At 40.0% G+C, this 27,362-nt stretch overlaps 1 protein-coding gene across 4 annotated transcripts in view; it reads left to right on the forward strand.

Annotated features, from left to right (window-relative positions):
• The window catches only part of ATP8A2 (ATPase phospholipid transporting 8A2), a 726,487-nt gene that overhangs the window by 452,365 nt on the left and 246,760 nt on the right, over positions 1–27,362 (forward strand). For all 4 annotated transcript variants that reach the window (XM_066369169.1, XM_066369168.1, XM_066369167.1 and 1 more), the window contains exon 27: positions 2,341–2,451. In XM_066369169.1, the coding sequence (XP_066225266.1) occupies positions 2,341–2,451 (111 nt within the window). The remainder of the gene's footprint in view (positions 1–2,340; positions 2,452–27,362) is intronic.

Genomic DNA, 27,362 nt, shown 5'->3' on the forward strand with positions numbered 1-27,362 from the left:
CATTTACATGGTGAAATACTACTCAGCCATCTAAAAAAAAAAAAGAAATCTTACCTTTTGCAACAGCATGGATGGACCTGGAGATTATTATGCTAAGTGAAATAAGCCAGTCAAAGAAAGACAAGTACCGTAGAATTTCACTTATATGTGGAATCTATTGAACAATTAAACTGACAACAAAATAGAAACAGAGACATGGATGCAACAGATTAACAGCTGTCAGAGTGGCAAAGGTTTAAGGAATTTGGATGACAGGAGATGAAGGGATTAAGTAAAAAAAGGAATATATATATATATATATATATATATATAAACACATAGACAACAGTGTGATGATAGCCAGAGGGAAAGGGAGGTGGGTGTTAGGTGGAGGTGGGCAAACAGGATGGAAATGGGGTTGGAAAGAGACTGCTTGGGGGTATGGTACACGATGTGGTACACAGATGAGGTTTTATTGAGTTGTACACTTGCAACCTGTGTAGTTTTGCAAACCAATGTCACCCCAATAAATTCAATAAAAAATGACATAAATAAAATTAAAAAAAAGAATTGTTGTTGGAAAAATGATGAAGTAGGCAAAACTCTGCATGCTCCTTTCCAGCCTTTCTGTGCTTTTATCCGGCGGCTCCCGGAACTGACAGCTGTCCTCGGACTTGCCATCTCGCCTGTGGCCGCCTGTGCTGGCTGCCTGAGCCCTCAGAAGCCTCTTCTCCCCAGGAGAGAACCATTCCTGCCCCTACCTTCTTAATGTTTTCTGAACGACCTCATGCCTCATGAAAACAGCATTTTGATTTAGGATTTTTTTGTGTTTCTTTTCCTGGAAACAAATCATTGTGACGCTAAAGTTGAGGCATCAGGGATGAGGCCAGCAGATGTTCTCTGTTCCCATTGAAGTGGAGAGTCAGGGGTTCTGGGTCAATACTGACTTCCTTTCTATTGCTCTAGCTAGTTATTCCCATTCCTCTTGGGCATCCTTGATGAGCCTTTATGGGCAGTTTTATTTTTCCATGTGCACCTAGTCCTGCACTGTGGAGCCGCCATTTAGCTTTCAGAGTATGCAGGTGAGGGACCGGTCTCATCCTGGTCATCTGGAAGAACTCCCTAAAAGGTGACATCATATCGGATTAAGTCCCCTTCCTTAGTCCTAATGGAAATAATTGTGTGGCTCCCTCTTGAAAATAATGTATTTTGTCAGAGTCTTTTTCTACAGATATTTAATTTTAAAAGTAATCTGAAATTAATAGGAAGTTTACAATAGCAAAAGAATTTCTAATATTTATGAACATCATCAGTACAGACTGATTATGAGTCACGGAGTTTGAGTTTGTAGACTGCCCTGTGACTCAGAACAAGAGATTAAGGTTTTAGTTCAAGACAACCAAGGGGAAACTGAGCATGGGTGTGAGGCTTATTGAATGTATAGACACCGTAAATTTAAACAGGATTGTTCCTAACAGTATATCCACACCGCACAGTCCACAAACCAAACAACAATAACTCATTTCCTTCCCTCCAGCTTAGTGCTCACTTTCTGGTACCCTGGTGGAATAGGACACAAAAGTCCACGCCAGGCTAGGAGGCTGAGTCTGAGAAGACAGTATTTGGGTTTTATGGGAATATTAGGATATTGCTGGATATTTCAAACTGTACGAGCCATTACATTACTTACTCTCAGCTTAGTATGTTAGTTTTTGTTAGTATGTATGCTTCTTGTTTGTTTGTTTTTCCCAACTGCATAGCACTTTAACAAGAGGTGCTCTATAGTAGTTGGCAAAAAGGGGGAACAAAATAGGTATAGTAGTTGAGGCCGAGGGTGTGTGCATTTCTGAGTGTCTCTCTCTTCGTGTCCCTATGTGACTGTGTGTCCATGTGTGTGTCTGTGAGTCTCTGTCTGCAGCTGTTTTTAACCTGCAGGCCGACAGTGGAAATATGTCGTGTATATATGTGTGTCCCTTTATAAAAGGATACTGTTGCATGAGTGACATTATCCCTTGCTCCTGTTGTCACTATAAAACCTATGATTTGAGGTGTCTGATTCATACTGTACTTTTCTTCGAGTTCAGCTGGTCACCTTCTTTTAATAATTAAGACCCATTAAAAACATTTACAGAAGTGAATTTCATGAGAATAATTAGAAGTCCAGCTTGCATATTTGGGAGAAATTTAATTATGTAGATTAGAGAGATTTTAGCTCTTCTCACTGGGACAATAAGTTTGGCCCTTACTTTTCTAAGTGACTGGTTTTACCTATATTACCTTACCTGTCATTTTCTCCAAGGACATTTTACAACTTTCACTCCTAAATGATGGGTTTCTCTGACCTTTATTTTCTTTTTCCAGTTTTCCTACTTACAGAAGCTCCTGTTGGTTCACGGTGCCTGGAGCTACAACCGGGTGACCAAGTGCATACTGTACTGCTTCTATAAGAACGTGGTCCTCTACATTATTGAGGTAAGCAACGCTGACTTTTCCTTGACGAGAAAGGCCTCTTCCAGAGGGAATTTTCAGTATTTCAAGTAACTTAAGGAAGGATTTTAATCATCTGAAAAGGAAAGGAGAGGGGCTGCTGTGACCTGTTGAAACCTGCGACACTTATAACCTCTTTGATGCTGGGGACACCTTCCAGATGTAGGTCCTCAAGCTGAGTAACCAAAGCCAGGGGTCAGCAGCCCTTCTCTCCACCACCCTGCTCTTCCCCCAACTTCTGTCCCCGCAGGTGGGTGAGGCCCGCCCCACCTAGCGTTCCTCTTGGCCACGTAGATATTGTCATGTTATGTCCCTCCCCCTTCTCCCAGGGTAAGCAGAGCCTGGACAGCAGTGTCCACACCTTTCTTAGTGGGCACTGAGATACTTTCTAGGCAATCCAGTCAGTTTTTTCTTTACTGGAATGAAAGGGCCAGATTTCATGCTGTTGCTCTCATGGTATCCTCAAGCTTCTTGAACATTTACGTATTCATTGCTTCTGGGATATTTGAGCACTACTACTGAAGTGGGGCAGGTGTAGAGGCGAGTGGAGAGTAAACCAACAAGGAAATTGCAAGTATCTCAGTGGACTCATGGAGTTGTCAAACTGTTTTTCATGCTTTACATTTGAATATAACTAAAACACATGGGCTCTCTAGAGGAACTGGGTGGGGAGAGGGGTGGACTCAGGACAAAGAGGAAAAGTCACTTCACTTGCTCTCAGTGGAAGTTCCAGCCACCTCATTCCTTCTGGAAGAACAGCTCTGCTACAGAGATGTGCCTCTGAGGCCTTTATGACCGATATGTTTAGAGAAGTAGAAGTAGGCAGTCCCTGTATGCAGATATAGAAAAGCAATGTTAATTGTATATGGTGTTAATATCTCATTCTTTTATGGGTTATTGTGTCTGACTTCTCATCTCTTGGCAGAAATAATGACCGAGGCATAAATCATCTTTTTTTCTGATGAGGCCCCTTAAAGTCCTCAGCTCAGATTATTTAACAAGTGGTTTGCTGTGACTACCTGTCTCTTGACCAACTTACCTACTCTTTCCTTTGAATATTCAGTTCAAACATATAGGATTACATCACTCACTCTGTAACTAAAGTACTAACAAGTAATTTTCCTGAATTGTATAGGTTGTTCAGTGCTCAAGGCTGCTTAGCCAAATGGGATTAATAAGGCTAAAACATAGGAAAACCAGGAAAAAGAGTTGCATTTTTCTAATTTGTGTGGAGGGCAGCCTGCCTGCCTTACCTGCTTGTCTGATGTCCTGCTCAGTTCAGTCCATTCCAAGTAGGAACTTTTAGAGGGTATGGTAATAAACTTTGTTATTTCTGTCTTCTTCCTATTCACATTTTTACAGTTACCCTGTTGGCGCTTTAAAGATGCTTGTCCCCTCTTTCTGTGGCATTTTTTTTGCATTTGCGATAGGAGTCAATCCTAGAAGTTACTTGGGGTCATAAACTACTAGAATCCTGTTCCCACGTGTTACCCGATGTATCATGTGCATTTTCAGCTCCTGTAGCTGTTGGTGTCACAAGGCTTCTTAATACTCTGACTTTCCTCACAGTCAGCAAATTACAAATAGTTTACACTTCTTATCAAGACATTCTTCATGAGGCTCCTGACCCTCAGCTCCCCAGAGCATCCTCTGGGGCGACCCTCACTCATTCACACCTACAAATGCTTTAATTTTTATTTTATTTATTCATTTTAGAGAGGACAGAGAGAGACAGAGAGACAGAGAGAGGGGAGAGAGACAGGGGGGAGGAGCTGGAAGCATCAACTCCCATATGTGCCTTGACCAGGCAAGCCCAGGGTTTTGAACCGGCTACCTCAGCATTTCCAGGTCAACGCTTTATCCACTGTGCCACCACAGGTCAGGCCACACCTACAAATGCTATGTGAGTTCCTTGAGTTAATTTTTCAACTGTCACTGGGCAATAGTTGCTAACTGGGCTTGTGTTAATAGCATTTGAAAACATTCTTTATAAAATTCAAAATAAACAAATAAGAAGTCTTCATCACTCTTTGACCAGTTTTCTAGCTAGTATTCTTCAGAGATATTAATTTGAAAACCAAGAAAACAAAATTCTTGAATGAGCCCAGACAGCTAGAGAGTAGACTTGGGCAGTGTCCATTGTGTCCAAATGTTCTCTGTGGAATCAGCATGCACTTCAAATACAATTCTAAAAATAGGAGAGTACCTCTTGCATGCTATCCTAGTGTGTTTTGAACTAAAAGATCAAAGATTGTTGTAATTTGATTAGCTCACTTGTAATGAATTTTTTTTTGTGTTCTGTGGGTTTTGTAATTAAGTGAGAATAAATTACATATATTCATATTTCTCTTAAATGGTTTTCTTGTAACTTAAGGAGAAACCCTTTGCAATAGCCAGTATGGTCTCATCTCAAATGTCCTCTGATATAGATAACTATCAGTCATTTAAAAAAAAAAACAGTCTAAAAATAAATTGGCAAATTTAAAAGATACACAGGTGCCTGCACACACACACTTATATAGTCTTAGCCATTATTATGAGCATATTATATGATTTCTATTACCAATAAAGGTTTCATGTAAGAACTATGAGCCTGTGATGTAATACAATATACTCACTTGGTATATCCCCTATAAAACTTGGTTTTTCTATAGAAGGAATGCACAGCTACATTCCTATTGCAATATGGACCAACTGAAGGTTTCCTTCACTTTCATCTCCAAACCTCCTATGTATATTCTTTTCTCACCCTTTTCTCTGTATTTATAGAGATGTTTACATATACAGACAACTTAATATTTTTATATCAATGCAATCATGCTTTATAATACATTCTGCAATTCGTGTTTTACTTAACAGTGCATTTTGAGATCATTCTGGGTTACTACATATAGATCCAGTGCATGGTATTTCACTGTATAGTTTCCTACAATTTATTTAATCATTTCTGTATGGGTAAACATTCAGGTCATCTCCAGTTTCATCTACAAAAAGCCTTGCAGCAAATCACTGCCCATAAATATTCTACCAAAATGATACTGCTCTAATTAGACCATTTTTGCCATAGTGTCTTGAACACAACACATGCTCAATTTATGTTATTATCTGTATGTACCACGGGTTCTTTGTTATTGAAAGATCTTCCATGAGGCTTGTTTGGTGTGCTGCATAACAAATTAATGTACCTAGCCACTGGTTGGAGTGATTTAAAAGTAGGAATGAAATGATGGAATAGGTGATTTCGTGGTGTCCCTATTAACCACAGGTAATGCTCTCCATCGCCTCTGCTGCTGCCTTAATTTTGTACTTTTTACCTGGATGATGGCAAAAACCACTAGCTTCACCCTCTCAGCCATCCGTAATGCATTCAGAATGAACTTTGTGAGACATATGTCTAACCAATTCCAGTGGCTGGCGCAGTGCCGAAAATATAAGTGCTCAAAAATGTTGGCAATGAGTGAGTGAATGTCACTACTCTCTTCACCCTCTTCAAGGGTTCCTATAACTTCCCATAAAATCCCTGTCCCTCCTCTGCCCATGCCTGTGCACTTGTGGTCCGGCCCCACTTGTCCCCAGCCCACTCCCACTACATCCCTCCTTATTTTGCTTTTATAATCAGTGTTATTGAAATATAATAAATATACAGTGATATCCCCCCCCTTTTTTTAGGCATCCAATTCTGTGAGTTAAAACTAGATTTTTATCATTAAAAACTAACTGGCAGTTTTCTATCTGCCTCCTGTAGTCTGTGACAGTGGTGCCCCAAAGAGCTCCGGAGCTGGGCATTGGTGACGGCTGCACAACTGTGTGAATGGACTCAGTGTCAGTGAACTTTGCCTTTAAAAATAATTGAGGTGCTACATGTTATATGATGTGCATTTTACCACAATAAAAAAAAATGCTGAAAATTTCAAAGGAATATCACAAGCTCTCCATGGCTCTAATCACCTTGAGGGAAACAACCATTATAGACAAGTCATATGCTTAAGGGGAGCTCATTGAAAGTTTGGAAACAAACTCGATATGTAGTTTTGTTTTATATTAAAACCAATTAAATGCTAAGTGTTGTGGCTGTGAGCAAATGGACCAGATTTCTCAGAAGCTAAAATCTTGTTGTGATCTAGACCCAGCAGAACTTCTGAGCCTAGCCAGGCAGATAGGATTCCCATCAGCCAGCTTGAGGGGGTGCATTCCTGGTGTGTCTGTTTGTGTTGGCAGTGGGGGGGGGGGTGGAGAAAAGGAATAAAATTAGCAAAGGTAAAGAAATAGGGCTGGTTGGGATAGAACAATGGCCAAGGAAGGGAATCTGAATAAGTAGACCACTACTGGAAGCTGGGTTCTAGAACAGGCAAGCTACAAAGTAAAAGTGATTCTGGAAACTTTGTCAATATATGGGGCAGACAGTAGGCATAGACCTGGGGTATACATCACAACCATTATGTAACTGTTTCCCAATACAATTCATAAACAGAAAGGAAAGACTGATTTTTAAAAACTCTTTGATGTACAATGGCAGGAATTTTACCTTAAACACAAAGATTGGGAGTAGGGAAGTTAGGAAAGGAGTCTATAAATTGTTGAAGTTCTGATGTGACCCCATGGCAATTAGTAAAGAGAAAGGTCAATTAAATTCTTTAAAGTTTCTGCACTGTTTAACAACTAGGAGTTGATTATTCAGAAATCCCCAGATAGAGTACATTTTTAAAGCATAGCATGGTCAGCATTTTAAACATTTACTACCTATGCATTTGTCTATGGTCTTTCTGAACACCTAAGAAATGGTTATTTGAAATGGATAACATTTTTTAGTAATAATAAAATTCAAATAGAAAAGCAAAAAGAAAGTTGCTTAAATTTATTCTTTATTTAAAAAAAATTAAGATATGGATTTCCTGTAAACTTTAGTATAACATAAAAAAATACAGTGTGTCTGTAAAGTCATGGTGCACTTTTGACCGGTCACAGGAAAGCAACAAAAGACAATAGAAATGTGAAGTCTGCACCAAATAAAGGAAAACCCTCCCAGTTTCTGTAGGATGATGTGGCAGCATGTGCGCATGCGCAGATGATGATGTAACACTATGTATACAGCAGAGCAGCCCATGGCCATGCCAGTTGAGATGTGGACGGTACAGGGGAAAGTTCAGTGTGTTCTGTGGCTCACTAGATTCGAATCCGTGACCAAAGTGCAATGTGAATATCGGTGCGTTTATAACAAAGCACCACCACATAGGAATAACATTACTCCGTGGGATAAGCAGTTGAAGGAAACCGGCAGTTTGGTGGAGAAACCCCGTTCTGGTAGGCCATCAGTCAGTGACGAGTCTATAGAGGCTATATGGGATAGCTACCTAAGGAGCCCTAAAAAATCTGTGCGTGAGCCCACATCGAACTGCACTGAATAGGTATGAAACTGGGAGAGTTTTCCTTTTATTTGGTGCAGATTTCACATTTCTATTGTCTTTTGTTGCTTTCCTGTGACCGGTCAAAAGTGCACCATGACTTTATGGACACACCCATTATCTCTGAAAGAGATGAGACTGAAATGCTGGTGGTTAGGGAGTGGTTCTGAAACCTGAAAAAAGCTGTAACATATTGATGTGAAAAATGAGAATTTTATACCATTTAGAGGGTCTGCTTATTTTGGCAATATATATAAGGAATTTTAATGGTTTTGGGGGTCATTAAACTGGTATGGATACAGGCCAGAAAATGGGATGCATGTTTAACATGAGGTCTGGAAATATTGCCAAATGAGAAATAGAGATTTAGACCATAGGAATTTTGAGGCCAAATGAAACCTAACAATGAAATTTGATTGAAAGCTACTTAAGACTTGTCAATAACTAAAGCCTAAAGTAACCAAAGAAACCAAGAGCCTGAACTCTAGAATTCTGCAGGACGTGAGAAATGCTTTATGTATCTTCAAACTAAAACAATGAAATGAATTATGGTTCACGTATAGATTGTCATTCTAATCCCCCCCAAAACAAAACAAAACAAAACAAAAAACCTTAGTAGAGTACTTGGAACTTACTTGCAACTTACTTTTTCTGAAAACATATACATATTGTCTTTAGCTGTTTTACAACTTTTTTTTTATGTTGGACCTTTGAGAGGTTTTGCTTTAGTCTCCATTTTTCAGGTTATCATTACATGAAAATATTATATTTAAATTGCTTCAAGGCAGCCCTTTCTTTCACTTCCTGTCTGATTGGCTTCCTGTTTGGGGAGCCTTAACTTAAACATGTTCATGTACGGAGGCACTGTGGATTTGATTAGAATATTCCAAACTGGTGTCTATTTTCTGACAGTCACCCAGATTGCATTGCAAATGGTGAAGAAAGGTACTGTACTTGGACAGATTTTGCTTTAAACATTAAAATCAGAAAAATAGAGGTCTTAAATCATAAATATTTTATTTCTTAACTTTCCACTTTTAGCTATAATGCATGACTTAACTATATCTTGAAAAATATTCTATTCTTGGTACACAAGAAAACTGTGGCAAAAGACAAAATTCCTGATCACTACACTTTCCTCCTCTGGCCTGTGCATTTGCCTTGTCAGAGGTGACTTTATGTTTCCTGATACAGCGTCATTATTTGAAGGGCTAGATTTGCAGTCATGAGCTTAATGTTAGTGTGTTGTTAGGTTAAGGTGAATTGAAAAGCTCAATCAACATATGAACCTTTCTGTAAAGGCTGTGGCTTTATCAAATATGAAACAATTTTCTATAAAAAGCTTTAATTGGGTGTTGACCATCTAGTCTGTTGCAGGCAGAAAGCGAAGACCAGAGGCCCCAGGACCAGCTCCACAAAGTTCCCTGTTTAATGGTGGGTGAGGTGGTGTATACAGCATTGTAAGGGCCCTGATGGTTGTATAGTTATATGCACAGCCATTCCAAGAACACCCATTCCAAGTACATCACAGCTTGTACTCAGTCCATGATTGCTTGAGTAGATCCTATTTTGTGCTGCTAGTTGTTGAGAAGTGATTACAATTTTAATATGTTGGAAGGAAAACTATTTCCAGAAAGACTTCCCATTAGACAATTAGAAATGAGAGTTAACTGGAAATAGAAACATTCTTAAAAGTCCTTTCCTTGTCTCATGCATCCTCATTCTCCCAGTCAAGCTCTCTCAGATTGTGGAACGGGGATGAACAAGACAGAGCCCTTGCTCTTGGAATTAAGTAGTGGGTGCAGATGGAGGTCCCACCATCACAACAGGGCTTGAGTTCTGGCTTAGGGGAAGGCAGCCTGCAGTGAGCACTCAGAGGTGATGCTTCACAGCCCAGTGGCCTCATGTTTCCAGAATGAAATGAGTAAAGAGCTGAGGGATGAGCAGGAGCTGACCAGGTAAAGGGGCTGGTGGAGAGGATCACATCAGTATGCCAAAGTGAGGTGGCACCTGTCTTCCCCATTCTGCCCTCTGTTTATTCCAGCTCTGTGAGCAATGTCAGCAGTCAGCCGGGACCTTAGTAGAGGGCAGGAAGACATGCACTTTGCTGGGGTTTCATGTTTCAGAAGGAAGGTGGCTGCAGAACGAGTTGGGCACAGGCTTGAGGATATCCTCTACAAGCCTAGTTTGTTGCTTCAGTTTATAGAGCTGGCAGTTTATTAGCAAAGGAGGGAGGGGATGGTTACAAAGCCAGAGAAATACTAGCAGTCTTGGAATAATTCCCCTCCAAGATACACAATCACTTTGAACTTCATAAAAATAGACTCTTATCGCTTTTTACATGTGGGAGTAGTATATGCTCTTTGTTTTTTTAAATTTTTCTGAAGTGAGAAGCGGGGAGGCAAACAGACTCCTGCATGTGCCTGACCAGGATCCACCCGGCATGCCCACCAGAGGGCGATGCTCAGCCCCTCTGGCATTGCTCCATTGCAACCAGAGTCATTCTAGCACCTGAGGCGGAGGCCGTGGAGCCATCCCCAGCGCCCGGGCCAACTTTGCTCTAATGGAGCCTCGGCTGCAGGAGGGGAAGAGAGAGACAGAGAGAAAGGAGAGGGGGAAGGGTGAAGAAGCAGATGGGCGCTTCTCCTGTGTGCCCTGGCCGGCAATTGAACCTGGGACTTCCACACGTTGGGCCAACATTTTACTGCTGAGCCAACCGGCCAGGGCCTAGATGCTCTTTTTAATGTTTTTGCAGTTACTTTACCTAAGAGTATCATTATAAAGAGACAACATTCTAAAGAAAAAACTAAAGTTAGGTATTGATGTTTTAAAGATTGAGTTTCTTAATGCCACAAAATATATATTTAAACCGTCCTGGAATAAATAAAAAAAAAATCAAGCCCAAAGACAAAATCAATGCCAAGGACTAACTGGGAACTGATGTGAACTTTGAGAGACCTGCCATGTGCCGGGGCTTGCCTTTGTTCTAGGATGCCCAGTCTTCCTCTTGACCTGATGCTGTGGACTCAACCCCCGGCCAGAGGCCAGCTAATCACCTCTTGCATTAATACTCACCTACTCCAACTAACTTTCCTTCCTTAAGGCCCCACTGCGATCAGACACAGCACCTGCAGAGCTTAGTACTGGATGCTTGTCAGGCTGAATGTTATTTCTGTTTATCAAATTGGTTCTGACTTCTCTAAGGCAAAAACTGTTTCTTTCTGACTTTTACCCCAGACAGGACTAAGTACATAGTGCTCATAAATAGATAATCCATCCATCAAACACATTCTAATAGAAGCCGACATGTATTGTAAAAATCTATTGGTTTTTTTGTTTGTTTGGTTGGTTTTAAAGAATGTAAGAAAACACTACTTAAGTAGCATGTTATATTATTTGTCTTTTTTTAAATCTAACTTAAATCTTTCCTGATGGAATTTTTATACAGAGAGGTATGTCCTTCAAATATTAAAAGATTAACTCATTTTATAATTTATTTAACCTCATTCTATGTAAAAATAAAGGATAATTTTTATTGCATTCATTAAACACATTTCTACCTTTAACTACCTTTTATTTTGACCAAAATTCTCAAATATATTTTCACGCTTGTGAAGTTAATTTTACCAGTTTGATTTTTTTACCATTTTACTCTGTTCGTATTACTCTCCTATATTTTTTCCTGTCCTTACCCTTTCTGCCAGTAGAGACCAGGTTTCCTGAAAGTTTTGAAATCAGATTTCCTTTAATTTTTCAAATTAATCTTGTGATAGTGCCCAAGCTCAAATCCACTGATCATGCCTATCTATTCATTTTCATCTTGACACCCAAATAGCAGCATTCTGCACAAGTGGGCTACAGTGACATTTGATTAAGGGGGTAGAAAGTCCTGGATCGGGAGTGGAGACTTTAGTTATAGGCTGGAGAAAAGGTAAAGTGAAAACAGGAAAAGCACCTTGTTGGAGCAGATGAAGAAGCAGATAATAGGAAGTGACAAAGGGAATCACAGCTGCCGCCAGGGATGAAGAATAGTTGTTTCTTTTTGGACAACCATGTATTTACATGGAGAGGATTGGAAGCTATATGCCTTCTGTTCCCTCCCTTTTTCTCTAAACTGGTCTGCCTGTTTTAGGAAAGAGACAAAGATTTTGGCCCTGTAATTTTAAAATACCTTTTTTGTAAGCAGGTAAAATGGAATTATTTGCATTAATGCCATTCATCTTTTTTTTTATTTTATTTAGAAGTGTTTTGACTTTGACCTTTAGTTTAACAAGTGTCTGTTAATAAGTATCACACAAGAGAGCTCATCTCTCTTGTAATAAATACCTGTTCTCTTTTTTAAAAAGATTTTATTTATTCATTTTAGAAGAGATGGAGAGGGGGTGTGGAGGAACAGGAAGCATCTACTCTCATATGTGCCTTGACCAGGCAAGCACAGGGTTTTGAACCAGTGACCTCAGCATTCCACATTGACTCTTTACCCATTACATCACCACAGGTCAGGCAATGCCTGTACTCTTAAGTGATAAATAATCTTCACTGTCATTTGAGTCACTACATTGGTTTTCCGACAGATGTCCTGGGAGCTCAGAGTTCCTGGTCCCAAGGTCCTGGCATTCCAAGTGGACTATTTAAAGAAGCCTCAAGAATAGGAGTGATAAGTATGCTTTCTTGCCTAGTGTTTTAGACTAAGGGGAGGCAAAGTAGATCAGTGCTAACAATACTGCTTGTACCTACGGAGCATACCACTAAAAGAATATTGATTAAAATAAGGGACTATTTTCCAGAGAGTAGCCACTGAAGTTTATTATTGCTCCTGTAACTAAACTGCATGTTATTTTGATAAATTTTTGTCAGTCACTGTCAACCTGAGAGTTGCTTTTTTTTTTAAATAACATTAGCTATTAACTAGAAGCTTTTACCTTCTTGTTAGCCTCACCTTATTAGTTTTCTTTATTCCTTTGAAGGTGTTTATCGGTATGATATACTACTTTCTTTCTTTTTTTTTATAAGGTATAACTTGCATGCAGTAGAATTTACTCATTTTAGCATCCAGTTCTGTGAGTCATAAATGCACACAATAGTATCATCACCATGACACTCAGATGTCTCACAGGAACATCTCCAAAAATCTCTCCAGCCCCCGTGTAGTCATCCACACCCACTCCTTAGCAACAGTGGTCTGTTGTCTGAGCCTATGGTTTTGCCTTTTATTGAATGTCATGAGGGTCATGAATGGAACTGTACAGTTTATGATCTTCTTTCTGACTTCTTTCATTCGGTATAATGCACATGAGGTTCAGCCATGTTGTTGTATCAGTAATTTCTTTTTGTTAATTGCTGAGCAGTATTTCATCATAGGAACAAAGTTTCCCATGGCTGGGAGCTCTGCATGCCCAATCCCAGGGGCTTGTGAACTAGGGACCAGGATGTCACTGATTTCAGGTAATATCATGGTTTAAGGAAGGACTTGAGTAAAATTTGCGTAGAATAACACTGACCATAGTAAAAGAAGATGACAAGGTGGAGGGGTGAGTTGGCCAGGAGAACACTCATGCTGGCCCTTCCTGGTGAGAAGAAGGGCCAGGAGCCCACAGCCTTGTCTTCCTAGAGCCTCTCTTCCAGCTGCTGCCTGACTGTGACGGCCATCACTGGGAACAGCATGGTAAGGGCACAGTCAGACCACCTGGGGGCTTTGCTTCCAGCTCAAGCCATGCAAATTTGGGCATGTCTCCTGACCACCCCCAGCCTCAGTGTCCTTCTCTGTAAAATGCGGATAATAAAGTACATACACTGAAAAGGATCAAGTGAAATCATATAGGAATGTCTTTTAGACTAGCACCAATCACTCAGTCAGCATTCACATTAGTTGTCAGCATTGTTTGAAGGTATTCAGTACAGTATTTGATGGACCTTATGACTTATAGCATTGTTTGGGGCTTCAGGCTCTTCTAGTCCACCCTGCTCCCAGAGCGGGACTGTGCCCACAACAGCATGGCAGCCATCTCTGCCTTTAGCTGGAAACCTTCAGAAAGGAGGTGAAGCTTCCCTCACCACATCTTCAGACAGCTCTCCCTCAGGCAGACCTTTGACTGTACACAGCAGCTACATGTGATCAACGTACAGCAACATTACTATGATTAAATCTGTTAAATTAACTTGAAAATCTGCTTGCTTCCATCTGTACTAATCATTGAGGTGCTAAAAATAATAGTATTTCAGTAATGTGGTCACCTGTTGATAACTAATAATAATTCCTCTAACATCACCTCTCCTAATCCCCTTTCCTGACCCAGAGTGGCATTGACAGGTTGCGTTACTTAGCCTGGAACCCTTGGTGCTCATGCTTTGCCCAAGTTACATCAAGAGAATTTAATCAAACATTGAAACTGATGTACTTGTTCCTTAAAACTCCAGTCCCTGAATAGTCCACTCCACTGGAATTTGCCGGAAGAGATCAAAGTGAGAGTGGTTCCTCTGCTACCAGAACACGAGTTTCACTGCTTCCTTTCAAGGCCACGTCATCTCATGTTGACTGAAACTCATTTTCTGGGCTGCATTGGATCAAGATGTCTGTCTGCTTTAGAACCAAAAAGAGCATTACCATGTCCCCACTTTTTTTTATTTCTAGGAGTTATTTACATATTGTGGGGATTAGCCCATTGTCAGTGGCATGAATTGCAAGCATTTTATTTTTCATTGTAGCAGAAGATGAGAATCATCCTAAACTGTTGATGGCAGGTTGGGTTCCCCAGGGGAAGGGACTCTGAGATGAAATTTTGTATGAGGAACGCTTGTTAAGGAGTGCCCTTGAGATCAACATTTGCCTCCAGGTGGAAGCGTCATTTGGTGAGGTGGAAGCATAAAGGAACTGTGGTTTGGTTAGTGAATAAAACCCTAGGTTAGGCAGTTGGCCAGGGCCAACGCCAGGTTGAGAACACAGGTTCCTGTTCTTGGAATAGCATAGCTACTTCTTCCAAGGAGAGCATCCCTGAGAAGGCCATGGCTCAGGATAAGTGATTCCTAAAGAAATAAGTGGGAATATATGCAGAGTAAAGCAAGGAAGGAAGGTTACCTTAGGAGGAGGGTATACAAGTGGCTCTGGGAAATTGCAAGTAGGCTCTAAATGGTTGAAGGCTGGATATGAGAGCAGTGTCTAGAAATGTAGGGGGAGGGAAAACTGGGGTCCCATCAGTTCAGCCGTGGATGTGTGAGTAATGGCATTTTAAGCACAGTAGTAGTGATGCAATGAGATTTGCATTTCTGAAAGATCATTCTGGTAGCTCTTCAGCTTGGCAGCTCGTAACAGAGTAGCAGCTTATATATTTTTTTATCTTATTATCTTTATTAATTTTAATGCAGTGACATTGATAAATCAGGGTACATATGTTTCTAGAAAACATCTCCAGATTATTTTGACCTTTGATTATGCTGCATACCCCTCACTCAAAGTCAAATCGTCCTCCGTCACCTTCTATCTGGTTTTCTTTGTGCCCCTACCCTCCCCCCACTCCCTCCCTCTCCTTCCTCGCCCCTTCCCCACCCCTCCACCCCTGTTACCATCACATTCTTGTCCATGTCTCTGAGTCTCATTTTTATGTCCCATCTATGCATTGGTTCATATAGTTCTTAGTTTTTTTCTGATTTACTTATTTCACTCCGTATAATGTTATCAAGGTCCATCCATGTTATTGTAAATGATCTGATATCATCATTTCTTATGGCTGAGTAGTATTCCATAGTATATATGTACCAAAGCTTTTTAATCCACTCGTCCTCTGATGGACACTTGGGCTGTTTCCAGATCTTCGCTATTGTGAACAATGCTGCTATAAACATGGGGGTGCATTTCTCCTTCTGGAACATTCTATGGTGTCCTTGGGGTATATTCCTAAAAGTGGGATGGCTAGGTCAAAAGGAACTTTGATTTTCAATTTTTTGAGGAACCTCCATACTGTTTTCCACAAAGGCTGCACCAGTCTGCATTCCCACCAGCAGTGCAGGAGGGTTCCCTTTTCTCCACATCCTCGCAGCACTTATTCTGTGTTGTTTTGTTGAAGAGCGCCATTCTGACTGGTGTGAGGTGATATCTCATATCTCATTGTGGTTTTAATTTGCATTTCTCTAATGATTAGTGATGTTGAGCATTTTTTCATATGCCTATTGGCCATCTGTATATCCTCTTTGGAGAAGTGTCTATTCATTTCTTTTGCCCATTTTTTGATTGGATTGTTTGTCTTCCTGGTGTTGAGATTTACAAGTTCTTTATAAATTTTGGTTATTAACCCCTTATCAGATATACTGTCAAATATGTTCTCCCATTGTATAGTTTGTCTTTTTATTCTGTTCTTATTGTCTTTGGCCGTGCAAAAGCTTTTTAGTTTGATAAAGTCCCATTTGTTTATCCTGTCCTTTATTTCCCTTGCCCGTGGAGATAAATCAGCAAATATATCGCTGCGAGAGATGTCAGAGAGCTTACTGCCTATGTTTTCTTCTAAGATGCTTATGGTTTCACGCCTTAAAGGTAGCTACACTGATGTCTTTGAAGTCCCATGCTCTTCATACAAAGTGCTTCTTCTACTGAGCAATGGGACTGTGTTCCTTTGGTTTGAGTCTGGGTGGACCTTTGTAAGAGCCTCAAGCAGTAGCCACCAGGTGACTCCCAAAAGGTAGGGCATAAAAGGGGCACAAACCCTTGGAACTCAAGTCTCCTATTGTAGGAAGATTAACAGCTTCTCTTTGGTGTCAGCTTCCAGAAGACCACAGCCCCCAGTCTGCCAGCTGATACCAACGGAGCAGAGATGTGTGATCTGTCCTGAGCGCTGCTAGTTACAGATCTGGGAGAAAAATTAATGTTGTCACTGTCTTGAGCCACTAGATGCTGGGAGTAACTTGTTTGCCCACAATCACTAGGGCACTAGCTATGCTGATTTTGATTTTAAGCAATTAGTTATTGTCTTGTCAAGGCAACAAGTTTATCTATTGATTCATGTTCTTTGAGCTGGGGGATACAGAAGGTTGTTTTGTACAAGTGACAAATTCATTGAAAAGAAAGTTACAAGGACCTTGTCACCATGAGGTTTAATGATCAGGTACCAGGAAACCTGCCCTTTAGCACAACCTGGTCTCCCTACCCTGGTATCCATTTACCTGAATCTGACCATGACAGTAAAACTATCAGTTTCCTGATGACAGAAAAGTACCAAATTTTCCTGTTGCCACACAAGGATATGCAGTTGTCAAAACTTAAAGAACTATATACTGAAAAGGGTGAATTTGGTTATATCTAAAATATAGCTAAAATAAATAAAAATAGAGAGATATTCTAGTAATTGCTTCTTGATATTTTAATTAGGCCAGGTGCCACATCTACCGGAAAGGTCTTTCATTAATATTGAACTTCCTTGCCTTCTCTTCTCTCCACACTCTTCTCCTTGTCCCTCCCTTCCCTGCCTGTCCTATTCTCTCTCTCTTTCATGAACCCACACACTTTCTTCTAATCTTTTTGTATGGTTAGACCTGCTAAGAGTGACTTATACATTCACAACCACATTTTGACTCAGTAATTAAGGCTGTGATCAAAATATTTATTCTGTATTTTAAAACTGGGGAACATTTGACATACCTGAACTTAGTGTCCTTCAAGACAATGTAAGCCTGGAAAAGTCATATGTGTACTTTATATATGCATGTATGAATAGTAGTAAAGAACTGTCTTCTGTTCTATTTTTTCATTCCTGAACTTTAGATGGCTCAAAAGTGTTGGGGCAAAAATTTATTTACATATCACTGGGCTGTCAAAACTTCATAGTCCTAATTATTTTTGAATTGTAAAAAGATAATTAAAATGCTCATATTTCTATACAATTCCTTAACCTTCAAATATGAATATGATAGTAAATTATAAACCATAGTTCAAAAGTGAAAACACCTTCTTTGCCTGTGTTTAGCATACTTATTCAATATTTTTGCCTTATTCAATAACAGCTGAAGGAATTTCTTTACGGTGGCAGATTGTCAGCATATTGACATAGATTATTTTAGATGTATATTTTTAGTGGGAATGAATGATTTTTAAGTGAACTTTCTCAGAAATATAGTAATAGGGAGAAGTGTTATCCCATATGTCAAACTTATAGAATACTTTTCTTTTTTGACTTTATTAAGTCAACCTAATTAGTGACTTAATAAATATTTTTTTAAAAAAGGAAATTTGGAATTTGATGAAAAACATTGTAAATCCTCTAGAATAGACCTGTTGATGAATAGTAAGGAAAATTATCTTGTTGGCTCAAGATAGAGAAAAAATAATTTAAAATATTTTAGAATTGTTTCTAGTCTTTTATTGTATTTATTACTTAGGTAATGTTTGGAAAGGAGGAATGATCAAAACTGGGTAGATAGAGAGGGCATTTCTTTATACTTATTTGTGACATTGAACTCAAATCTGGAGTTCACAAGACAATATTTCCTTTATATATCTATTTTCAGAACTATGATCACTTGATGAGATTCTGGTTTCTTATGAAGGATACTTTGTAAGGATTAAGGTCTAAATTTCGTGGTTGTGGCCCAGTTACTACCTGGAGGTACTGGAAGTCATTCAATAAGAAGGTTATGTGTTGTTTTCTGCCTCTGAACTTGGGGACCATCTCTTTATTGTGTATGAGGTGGAAGACTAGAGGTGGGAAAGGAGAATGGGACATATGTGAAATCTTTTTAATGTAAGGAATGCTTAAGCTGGTTCCTGGAGGATGAAATTTGGCAAGACCCTAATGGAGAAGAGCTGTTCCCAAACTGGAAAAAACAGATGTGGCTTCCCAAGGGGACATCTTAAATCTCCAGCATTGGCCCCCAGGGGTGTGTTTTTTCATACTCATTTGAAATGGAATGTGCCACACAACAACATGCACTGGCTGTAACTTGATTCCTTTTAAACTGGTCAGATTTTCAAAGAGACATCTTTAAGCACATGGACCCAAAGAGGAGAAAACACTATAAAAATTGAAGAAGGTAGCCTGACCAGGTGGTGGTGCAGTGGATAGAGCATTGGACTGGGATGCGGAGGACCCAGGTTTGAGACCCCGAGGTCGCCAGCTTGAGCGGGCTCATCTGGTTTGAGCAAAGCTCACCAGCTTGGACCCAAGGTTGCTGGCTTGAGCAAGGGGTTACTAGGTCTGCTGAAGGCCCACGGTCAAGGCACATATGAGAAATCAATCAATGAACAACTAAGGAGCCGCAACGAAGAATTGATGTTTCTCATCGCTCTCTCTTCCTGTCTGTCCTTCTCTCTGACTCTCTCTACTACCCCCCCCCCCAAAAAAAATTGAAGATGGTAAATTTTATGTAGAGGAGAGAGCAGCTTTAATTTTCCTCTGGAATATCATTAAGAGCTGCCAGGGACCATGAGTCCTCAGCAACGGCCCATAAACAGCATAGGTTCCTTAGTGTGATCATTAGTGGGGCTTTTGCAGGTAAATCCACAACTTCCTATGGGAATGTGGATCTCACCCTCCAGAACTGTAACCCCTGGGTGGCTGATCCGCATATGGGAGATTTTAGGATTCCATTCACCTACCCCACACTGTCCTGATTCTCACCTGGCTATCAAAACAGTTTTTTCCTCCTCCTTAAGGAAGGAGGCCACTGGGCATTCTTACCACACCAGTCCCAGGAATAAGAGAAGCCTAGAGTGGTCATATAAAATAGTGATGATAATAATAATAATACTAAACCCAAAAAGAATACAAAAATTAAACCACTAGAACCTGCAGGTACAAGTGCCATTTAGAGCTTCATTTCTGACCACAAAACTATACTCCACCAATTTGTGTCCCTGGTCTTAGCTTATGTGTAAATCCTTTTTTTAGAGTGAAGAATAATATGGGTGAGAAGCATTCTGAAACATTATTTGCAATTACTGGACTACTATGAATATGTATTTTAAAATATGATTACTGAGTATTTCTAAGGACCAAAAGAAAGCCTTGTTAAGATAAATAATGACAATTTTTATACCATATAAACTCAGCTATGTAAATATATGTGCATAAAAAAAAAAGACTGGAAGGCTAAAACCAATATATTCACATACTTAATTTTGAATGAGTAAATAAATGGATGCTTTTTCTCTATGTATTTTATACATATTTTTAAATGTTCTAAAATAGTATGTTGATTTTATATGCAGAAAAATGCCATTTTAATTTATACATGTGTGAATTGGTGCTCTAATGAAGGGAGTTAGGTGAAAGACAACCAACAGTTATAGCTGACATGCACTTTAAAAACAAAATAAAAAACACACAGTGGAGAACAGAAAGCCTCTTTATAAATGGTGCTGGGAAAATTTGAAGTCACTTGCAAAAGAATGAAACTTGACTATAATTTGTCCCCCTGCACAAAAATTAATTCAAAATGAATTAAAGACCTAAATATAATATCTGAAACAGTAAATTACATAGAAGAAAACATAGGTACTAAGCCCATGGATCTTGGCCATAGAGAACAATTTATGAATTTGACCCCAAAGGCAAGGGAAGTAAAAGCAAAAATAAATAAATGGGACTATCTCAAAATAAAGAGCTTCTGCACAACAAAAGAAACTGATAACAAAACAAATAGGCATCCAACTAAATGGGAGCTTATGTGTATTTACAAATAACAGCTCCAATAAGGGGTTAATATTCAAAATATATAAAGAACTCACAAAGCTCAGCAACAAACAAGCAAGAGATCCAATTAAAAAACGGGGCAAGGACCTGAACAGACACCTCTCCCAAGAGGACGTACAAATAGCTAACAGGTACATGAAAAGATGCTCATCTTCATTAGCTATTTGAGAAATACAAATCAAAACTACAATGAGATACCACCTCATACTTGTTAGATTAGCTATAATCAACAAGACAGGTAATAACAAGTGTTGGAGAGGCTGTGGAGAAAAAGGAACCCTCATTCACTGCTGGTGGGAATGTAAGTTAGTACAACCATTATGGAAGAAGTATAGTGGTTCCTCAAAAAATTTAGAATAGAACTACCATATAACCTAGCAATCTCTTTACTGGGTATATACCCCCAAAATTCAAAATAATTGGTACATAAAGACACATGTACCCCCATATTCATTGCCTCATTATTCACAGTGGCCTGGACATGGAAACAATCATAGTGTCCCTGAATAGAGGATTGGATAAAGAAGATGTGGTACATATATACTATGGAATACTACTCAGCCATAAGAAATGATGACATAGTGACAATTACGACAACATGGATGGACCTTGATAACATTATACTGAGTGAAACAAGTAAATCAGAAAAAGCTACGAACTACATGATTTCACACATAGGTGGGATATAAAACTGAGACTCATGGACATGGATAAAAGTGAAGTGGTTACCAAGGGGAAGGGAATGTGGGATAGGGGAGAAGGGGTGGGGGAAGAGTGTCAAGAGGGACAAATATATGGTGACAGATGATGATTTGACTTTGAGTGATAGGTATACAGTACAATCAACAGTTGAAATGCTATAGAAATGTTTACCTGAAACCTGTGTACTCTTATTGATCAATGTCACCTTGTTAAAGTTGATTTTCTAAATAAAATTTTAAAATTAAAAAAAAAATCACCCAAAAATCTCAGAAGCAAAAGTAGGTCATTGCAACAAAAATTAGGATTTTATGGGAAAACTATCACTTAGGGAAGCTTACATTAGTACAATACCTTTTGCTGTCAGTAATACTCACACATTTATTTACAAATCGTTTTCCCTGAAAGAGAAATACTATTAAGTTGTTTTCAAAATGTCAGTTGCCTTAGCAGGGTTTCATGAACTCTCTTTTCAAGAGTCTCTAGTGGACATTAAGTACTTTATACCTTTACATGAATTGAATTATAAACACACCAAAATAGTGATTAAAAAAACCTTACTATGATGCAAGGTAAATGAAACAGCTCTGTTAGAAAATCTATTTCAGTCATTAATTTTATTTCACCTTTTGGATTTCAGGTACAGACAGTGCTCATTAAATATGGACATTGTACCCAAGAACAGTTTAGTCCCCATTGCAGTCAGATAGGTTGTGTTTTATTTAGTCCTTCTATATTAATTTGTTCCCCTTTGGTTTAAAAATATGTATTTAAAAGTTATAAATGGTAACTGGTCATAGTAACTGGTGCTTAGGAGACGCTTTAATGCAAATAAAGCTTTACATTGACTAATTAGAAGGAACCCCTTTTTATCTGCAACTATGTAAGCTGTTATTATATGAAGACTATATGCACATTTATTTAGGAATTTGATATATAGTTTGTCTTATTAATGTAGGTTTTATTCAATTTAGGTTTTATTTTCTACTTTAAGTTTGGAGGGCCTAAACTAGTTTTATTTGATGGCATGATGTTTATGGGTGGAATCTCCAAAGGCCTATTAGTGATTTCAGTGCCACTCATAATGGCACATTTTTGGGTTGTTAAAGTTTTGTTAAACATTTCATACTGAATTCATAAAATATTTAAGGCCTGGATACTTAATTAGAATTAAAAGGGAGAAACAGGGTAGCATTTGTGGATAGATTCTGTTAAAATATGAATGGTTATCTAGAGGAAGGGGATCTTGGTAAACCTGACCTATTGAGATACAAATATCATAGATGCTTAGGTAATTTATGCCAACTGGATCTGTATATCAAACCATGTTTGTTACTGCAAGAAATAGTAGTGATTCTACTGTGAAGACATCAATCACAAAATGATCAGTGATTCACGTAACTTGAGGCTCTCTCAGAGAAGCATCTGTTACTTGTGGAAAATGATACCAGGTGCTCTAAGAACGTCCTCAGCTCTCTGCATGTGTTTCAGGGTGAGGCACAGGGGCATGGGGTGGGCGTTGGGGGTAGGTATGTACAGTTGGTATACGCAGCCATTAAGCAGTCATGTACTTTGAAGTACCTCTTTTGTCCACCTAGCTAATTGAAGATAAAGATTTATCTTTTTATAGATAGTTTTTTTAAATTACTGGGTGTCTAATCCTTAATGGGGAAAGGCTATTTTGAATAGTATTAAGTTCTTAGTAAGAAAATAATTGCTGTACGTTAAGGTACTACTTAAAGGGAAGGCCATTCTTTAGAAGGAAGAGTCTGGGAGGCATGACTTTTGATTCAAACTTCAGTCACATAATTATTCTGCACTTCAGTGTCCTAGTTATAAAATGGGACTTAGCTGACCTCTTTGAGTAGTGGTGGCAGCTAACTGGTATTAACCTATGAGCTCCAGCCAGTCTAAACACCTTAATGCACTCTCTTCCTAAACACAGAGTCATTTTGGTGGATGATTATATTGGGCAAGACAGAAATTCATCACTTAAAAATAAACAAATCTAGTCTGCCTCTTTGGAGGGTGAATGTGATTTGAACAGGAGCCTGGAGAAAGGAGTCTATGGGAGACTTACTCCCAATAACTATAGTCAAATGAACTAGGAACTTTTTTCTTTGTGTGTAGTTTTAAGGACTATTCCTAAAGCAGTGCTTGAATTCAAGGATTTTAGCTGCTCTTGCTGATGAAGCCATTTCAGGACACAGGATTTTTCTTAAGCAAAAAAGTACCACTCTTCTCCTTTGACCTTACAGAGCAGAAAAGTGACTCTTCTTTATGAAAACAAAATGTGGACATTTCCAGTAGAGCATCCAGGTCTTCAGGAACATATAACACGTTTTCTAAAGAAAATTAAAAAGACAAACTATTTTCCGACAATTCAGTATATCCTACAATTAAAATCACAATAGAAGCCAACATTTGCTAAGCCTGTTTATGTACCATCCACTGTCACCCCTGCTTTCCACATATTAACTTATTTAATACCCACCAACACCTATTAAATATTCACTACCATTATCCCCATTCCACATGAGGAAACTAAGGCATGTACGGCTTCAGCCACATGGTCAAACAGTGGCCAAACCACCATTTTAAACCATATGCTCTGATTCTAGAGCACCAACTGCCTATATCGCCCCTACACCAAATATCTCTGAGAACAGTGGACATGAGCACCAACATCGGTGCTCATGTGATCAGAGCAGAGCTCATGTCATTGGTTTACTAAAGGAAAAAATAATACGCATTGTTAAAAAAAACACAGCACCTGATTCTAAAATTGCTGGTGGGATAATGGGTCAGTGCTAAGAAGTCAAGCAAAAGGTGCATACACCAGAAAGTATCATGCAGGATCTGGAATCAGGCCTGAATGTCTAATATAATCCTCTCTCTAGTGATTTTTTAAAATCTTGCATAATCGAAGGTGCAGCTACTCATTCTACTTTAAAGGAGTTGTAGGATAGGTTGCCAAACACCTCGGGGCACTATATGGATTTTTTTCCCTTAAAAACGATCCCCCAAGGAGGAGATTGCTGCACTGAGACACTAAGCGTGTCACAAAGAATGTGTCCCAATGCTAAGAAATAGGACCCCAGCTATCACGCTGTGATGAGCTTTTTCATCTCCAAGCCTGGCCTTGGTCTGCCTCCGTGCTTGGAAAATGTAACCTTTATAAAATTTCAGTAAGCAACAGCAAGAATAACTGTAGGGGTGTTATTAGAACATGGTTGGGCCTTGTGATTCTAAGATGTTCCTTAAAATCTGTCTGTGCCTAACGTGGTATTAATTCCAGGAAGAAGCAGCAGAAAGCATCTTTCAGTGTCAGGAATTACCGAGATTCTGACTCTCCACAAAGCTGTATACTTCTATTCAGCCACAGAACCTGGAATCTGAGCCCTAATCTTGCTTAGTTTTCTGAGGTCTGCACATAGGAGCACATTGGACCATAGTCTGAATAAGATACATACTGTTGCAACTGGAAGAGAGATCTGTCTTGTGAAAAGAGAATTATAATTTGTGGAGTGGGGATTATGCATCTCCACCTCCATGCAATGCCTATGTGTCTAGGTTCATGTGGGATCTGTGCTCCCTCCTCTGGTCTGACTGTGGAGCCCAGGGCTTCTCTAAGGTGTTCTCCATGCCTGATAGGCTAGCCAGACATGCTCACCTGGAAAAGATTGGCGTTCTGACCCGAATAAAAATCCCCTTGTTTCTCAGTTTCAAGCCAAATTCTCCAAGGCTTCCATATTGCTACATCGCTCCAACACACTGGCCAAACATGTAACTCTTTTGGAAACTCTTATGGGTAAACTTTAACCAGTGCTGCTCTACTAATCCGCCTCCCACGTCCCTGTCTTTATGGGTGGTACGCCCAGAGAGAAGGCCGGGGCTTTCAGCACAGGCAGAGAGCAGTTCTGGGCTCTCGTCCTTTTCCTCACCAGGGACTGGAACTTGTTATTGCGAGATTTTCCACACATACACACTTTGAAACTGGACATGGTTGGATGTGGAGAAATATTATTTGACAATTTGAATATTTAAAATGTGATCTACGTGGCAACATTCTTAATTAGAAATTCATTGTTTGGATGATAGGACTTCAAAAATTTTGCCTTCCTATTTTTAAAAATAAACACAGGTTATTTTAGAACATGTCTTTACAAATATACACAATAAATACTTGCAATGAAACAATTGGTCAAGATTCAGTAAATGAGGTGCAGTTTTTATATTGCAGCTTGACAGAGACCTTGAAGACCAGCAGCTGTGATCACCAGTGTGCTTTCTGGGATTAGGTAAAAATTAGGTGAAACACAGAATAGACAACACCTGGCAAATGCTTGCCAACTTTTAAAAAGTAAACAAATTGCCCTTAGTATTATGAGATATGAATTGAATATTTTAATTAGAAAGAAAAATGTACTCAAGAACTTTTTTCTCTGTTGCATTGAACCTGGCCAGTTAGGAGGCAACAGAAATTGTAACCGCTGGAATTCTGTTACCAGTATGTGCATCAGTTCTGGTTTTATTTGGAAAATGGAAGGCTTAGGTGCTAAATATTACTTTAGCAATAGATAAATCTGAAATTGAATTTTTCAAAGGTTCATCCTAAAAGTAAACCTCCAACCTTCCTGTGGAGCAGCTATGTTAGGCTTGCTGGCTGGTTTACTGGCTGCAGGCTCTTTGCCTGATTGGTGTGTGAGCACCTGGCAGAGCCTCATGTGTATGGATTATATAAGGCTATGAGTGGTTTTGCTCAGGGGGATGTCAGATGGTGGATTGCCTGCCTGCCACTGTGAGGTTTTGCTGTCTGTTTGCCTGGAAAGCGGTTTTTCCTGACTTTGTGCCTGTCTGATGTTGCAAAACTTGATTAAATGGAAAGGCCCAACCCTTTATGGCTCTGCAGTTTCTCTCTCATCTGCCTGAATCCATTGTGGACCTGCCTGGCCTTGGCCACTGGCATTACATCTGGCATAGTGGGCAGGATTGGGATCAGATGGGTATGGAGCTGCTGATACCCTTGAGGGGTGGGATAAAGGAGTGGCTGTTCCCGGTGGCTCTCCTATTGGGGACCATGGGCTGAGTATTTTTTACAATTCTGCAGGAAGAAACCAAGAGCTTTGTGCAAGAAGCAGAGCGAGGTCGAGAGCTCTAGGGTGAGCTGCAGACTGAGTGGCAATGATGGTGTGAACTGGAGCCAGCGCTGTAGAGGGAGGTCAGCCAGGTTCGAGAGTTGCACCAATGGCGCCTGGAACTGCAGCTGTCTCTGGAGAAGGAATTGCAGGTTCACGAGTTGCAGTTTGCCCTGAAAGTGGAATGCTGGCACAGGCAGCTGGTGGAAAAACAACTGTGGGTTCAGGAGCTAAAGAGTCAGCTTCAGGCTGAGAGCCGGCAGCCACAGGAACCGAAGCAGGCACAGAGGACAGAGCTGCAGTCCTGCCAGTGGAGTGGCTCTGAGTCGGCGGGAGCAGGTGTTTCCCATCCTTCAGAGGGGGAAGTTTGAGGTGAAACTGCCATCAGCAGATGCCAAGAGGGTAAAAGTCCAGCAGCCAAAAGTCTCAGGGACAGGCACAGCCCCCTCCCCAGATAGTGGAGCACTTTGTAGTCCAGCCCTAAACCCAGGCAAAGCTGATGGATTTGGGGGCACAATTAAGTCAGAAGCCCACCGAGCCCCTGCAGTTATGGGACATAGGGGTGATGGCATCATGCTCTCTGGAACAGAGATGCACCATAAGGCTGTGAGGGCCGCTGCCTGTGCTGCACCCCACCTGACCCTGACTGAGAAGAGAAACGGGCCTGTAAAGTTACTAGAACACAGAAGTGGATAGATTTGATTGTGGCCGAGGCAGATAGGGAGAAATTAGATGACAAGCCTAATAAAGTCTTTTTGGAGCTTTGGCCACAGCTTGAGTCAGAATGAGGTTCCAGCTGCTATAAAAGCAGGGGAAGCAGGTGGCCCAGGCATCTGCCACACAGCGGAGACTGTCATGGTAGTGCAGGTGTCAAATGTGTTTGACCCCTGTAGGCCCTATAAGCTGCTGAGGGGTTTGGATGGGGCTTGTGGTATTGTATAGAGAATCAGTGAGCTCAGACAAATGTTTGCCACATGACCAAA

Source organism: Saccopteryx leptura, chromosome 2 (genome assembly GCF_036850995.1).
Source record: "Saccopteryx leptura isolate mSacLep1 chromosome 2, mSacLep1_pri_phased_curated, whole genome shotgun sequence".
NCBI classification, from domain to species: domain Eukaryota; kingdom Metazoa; phylum Chordata; class Mammalia; order Chiroptera; family Emballonuridae; genus Saccopteryx; species Saccopteryx leptura.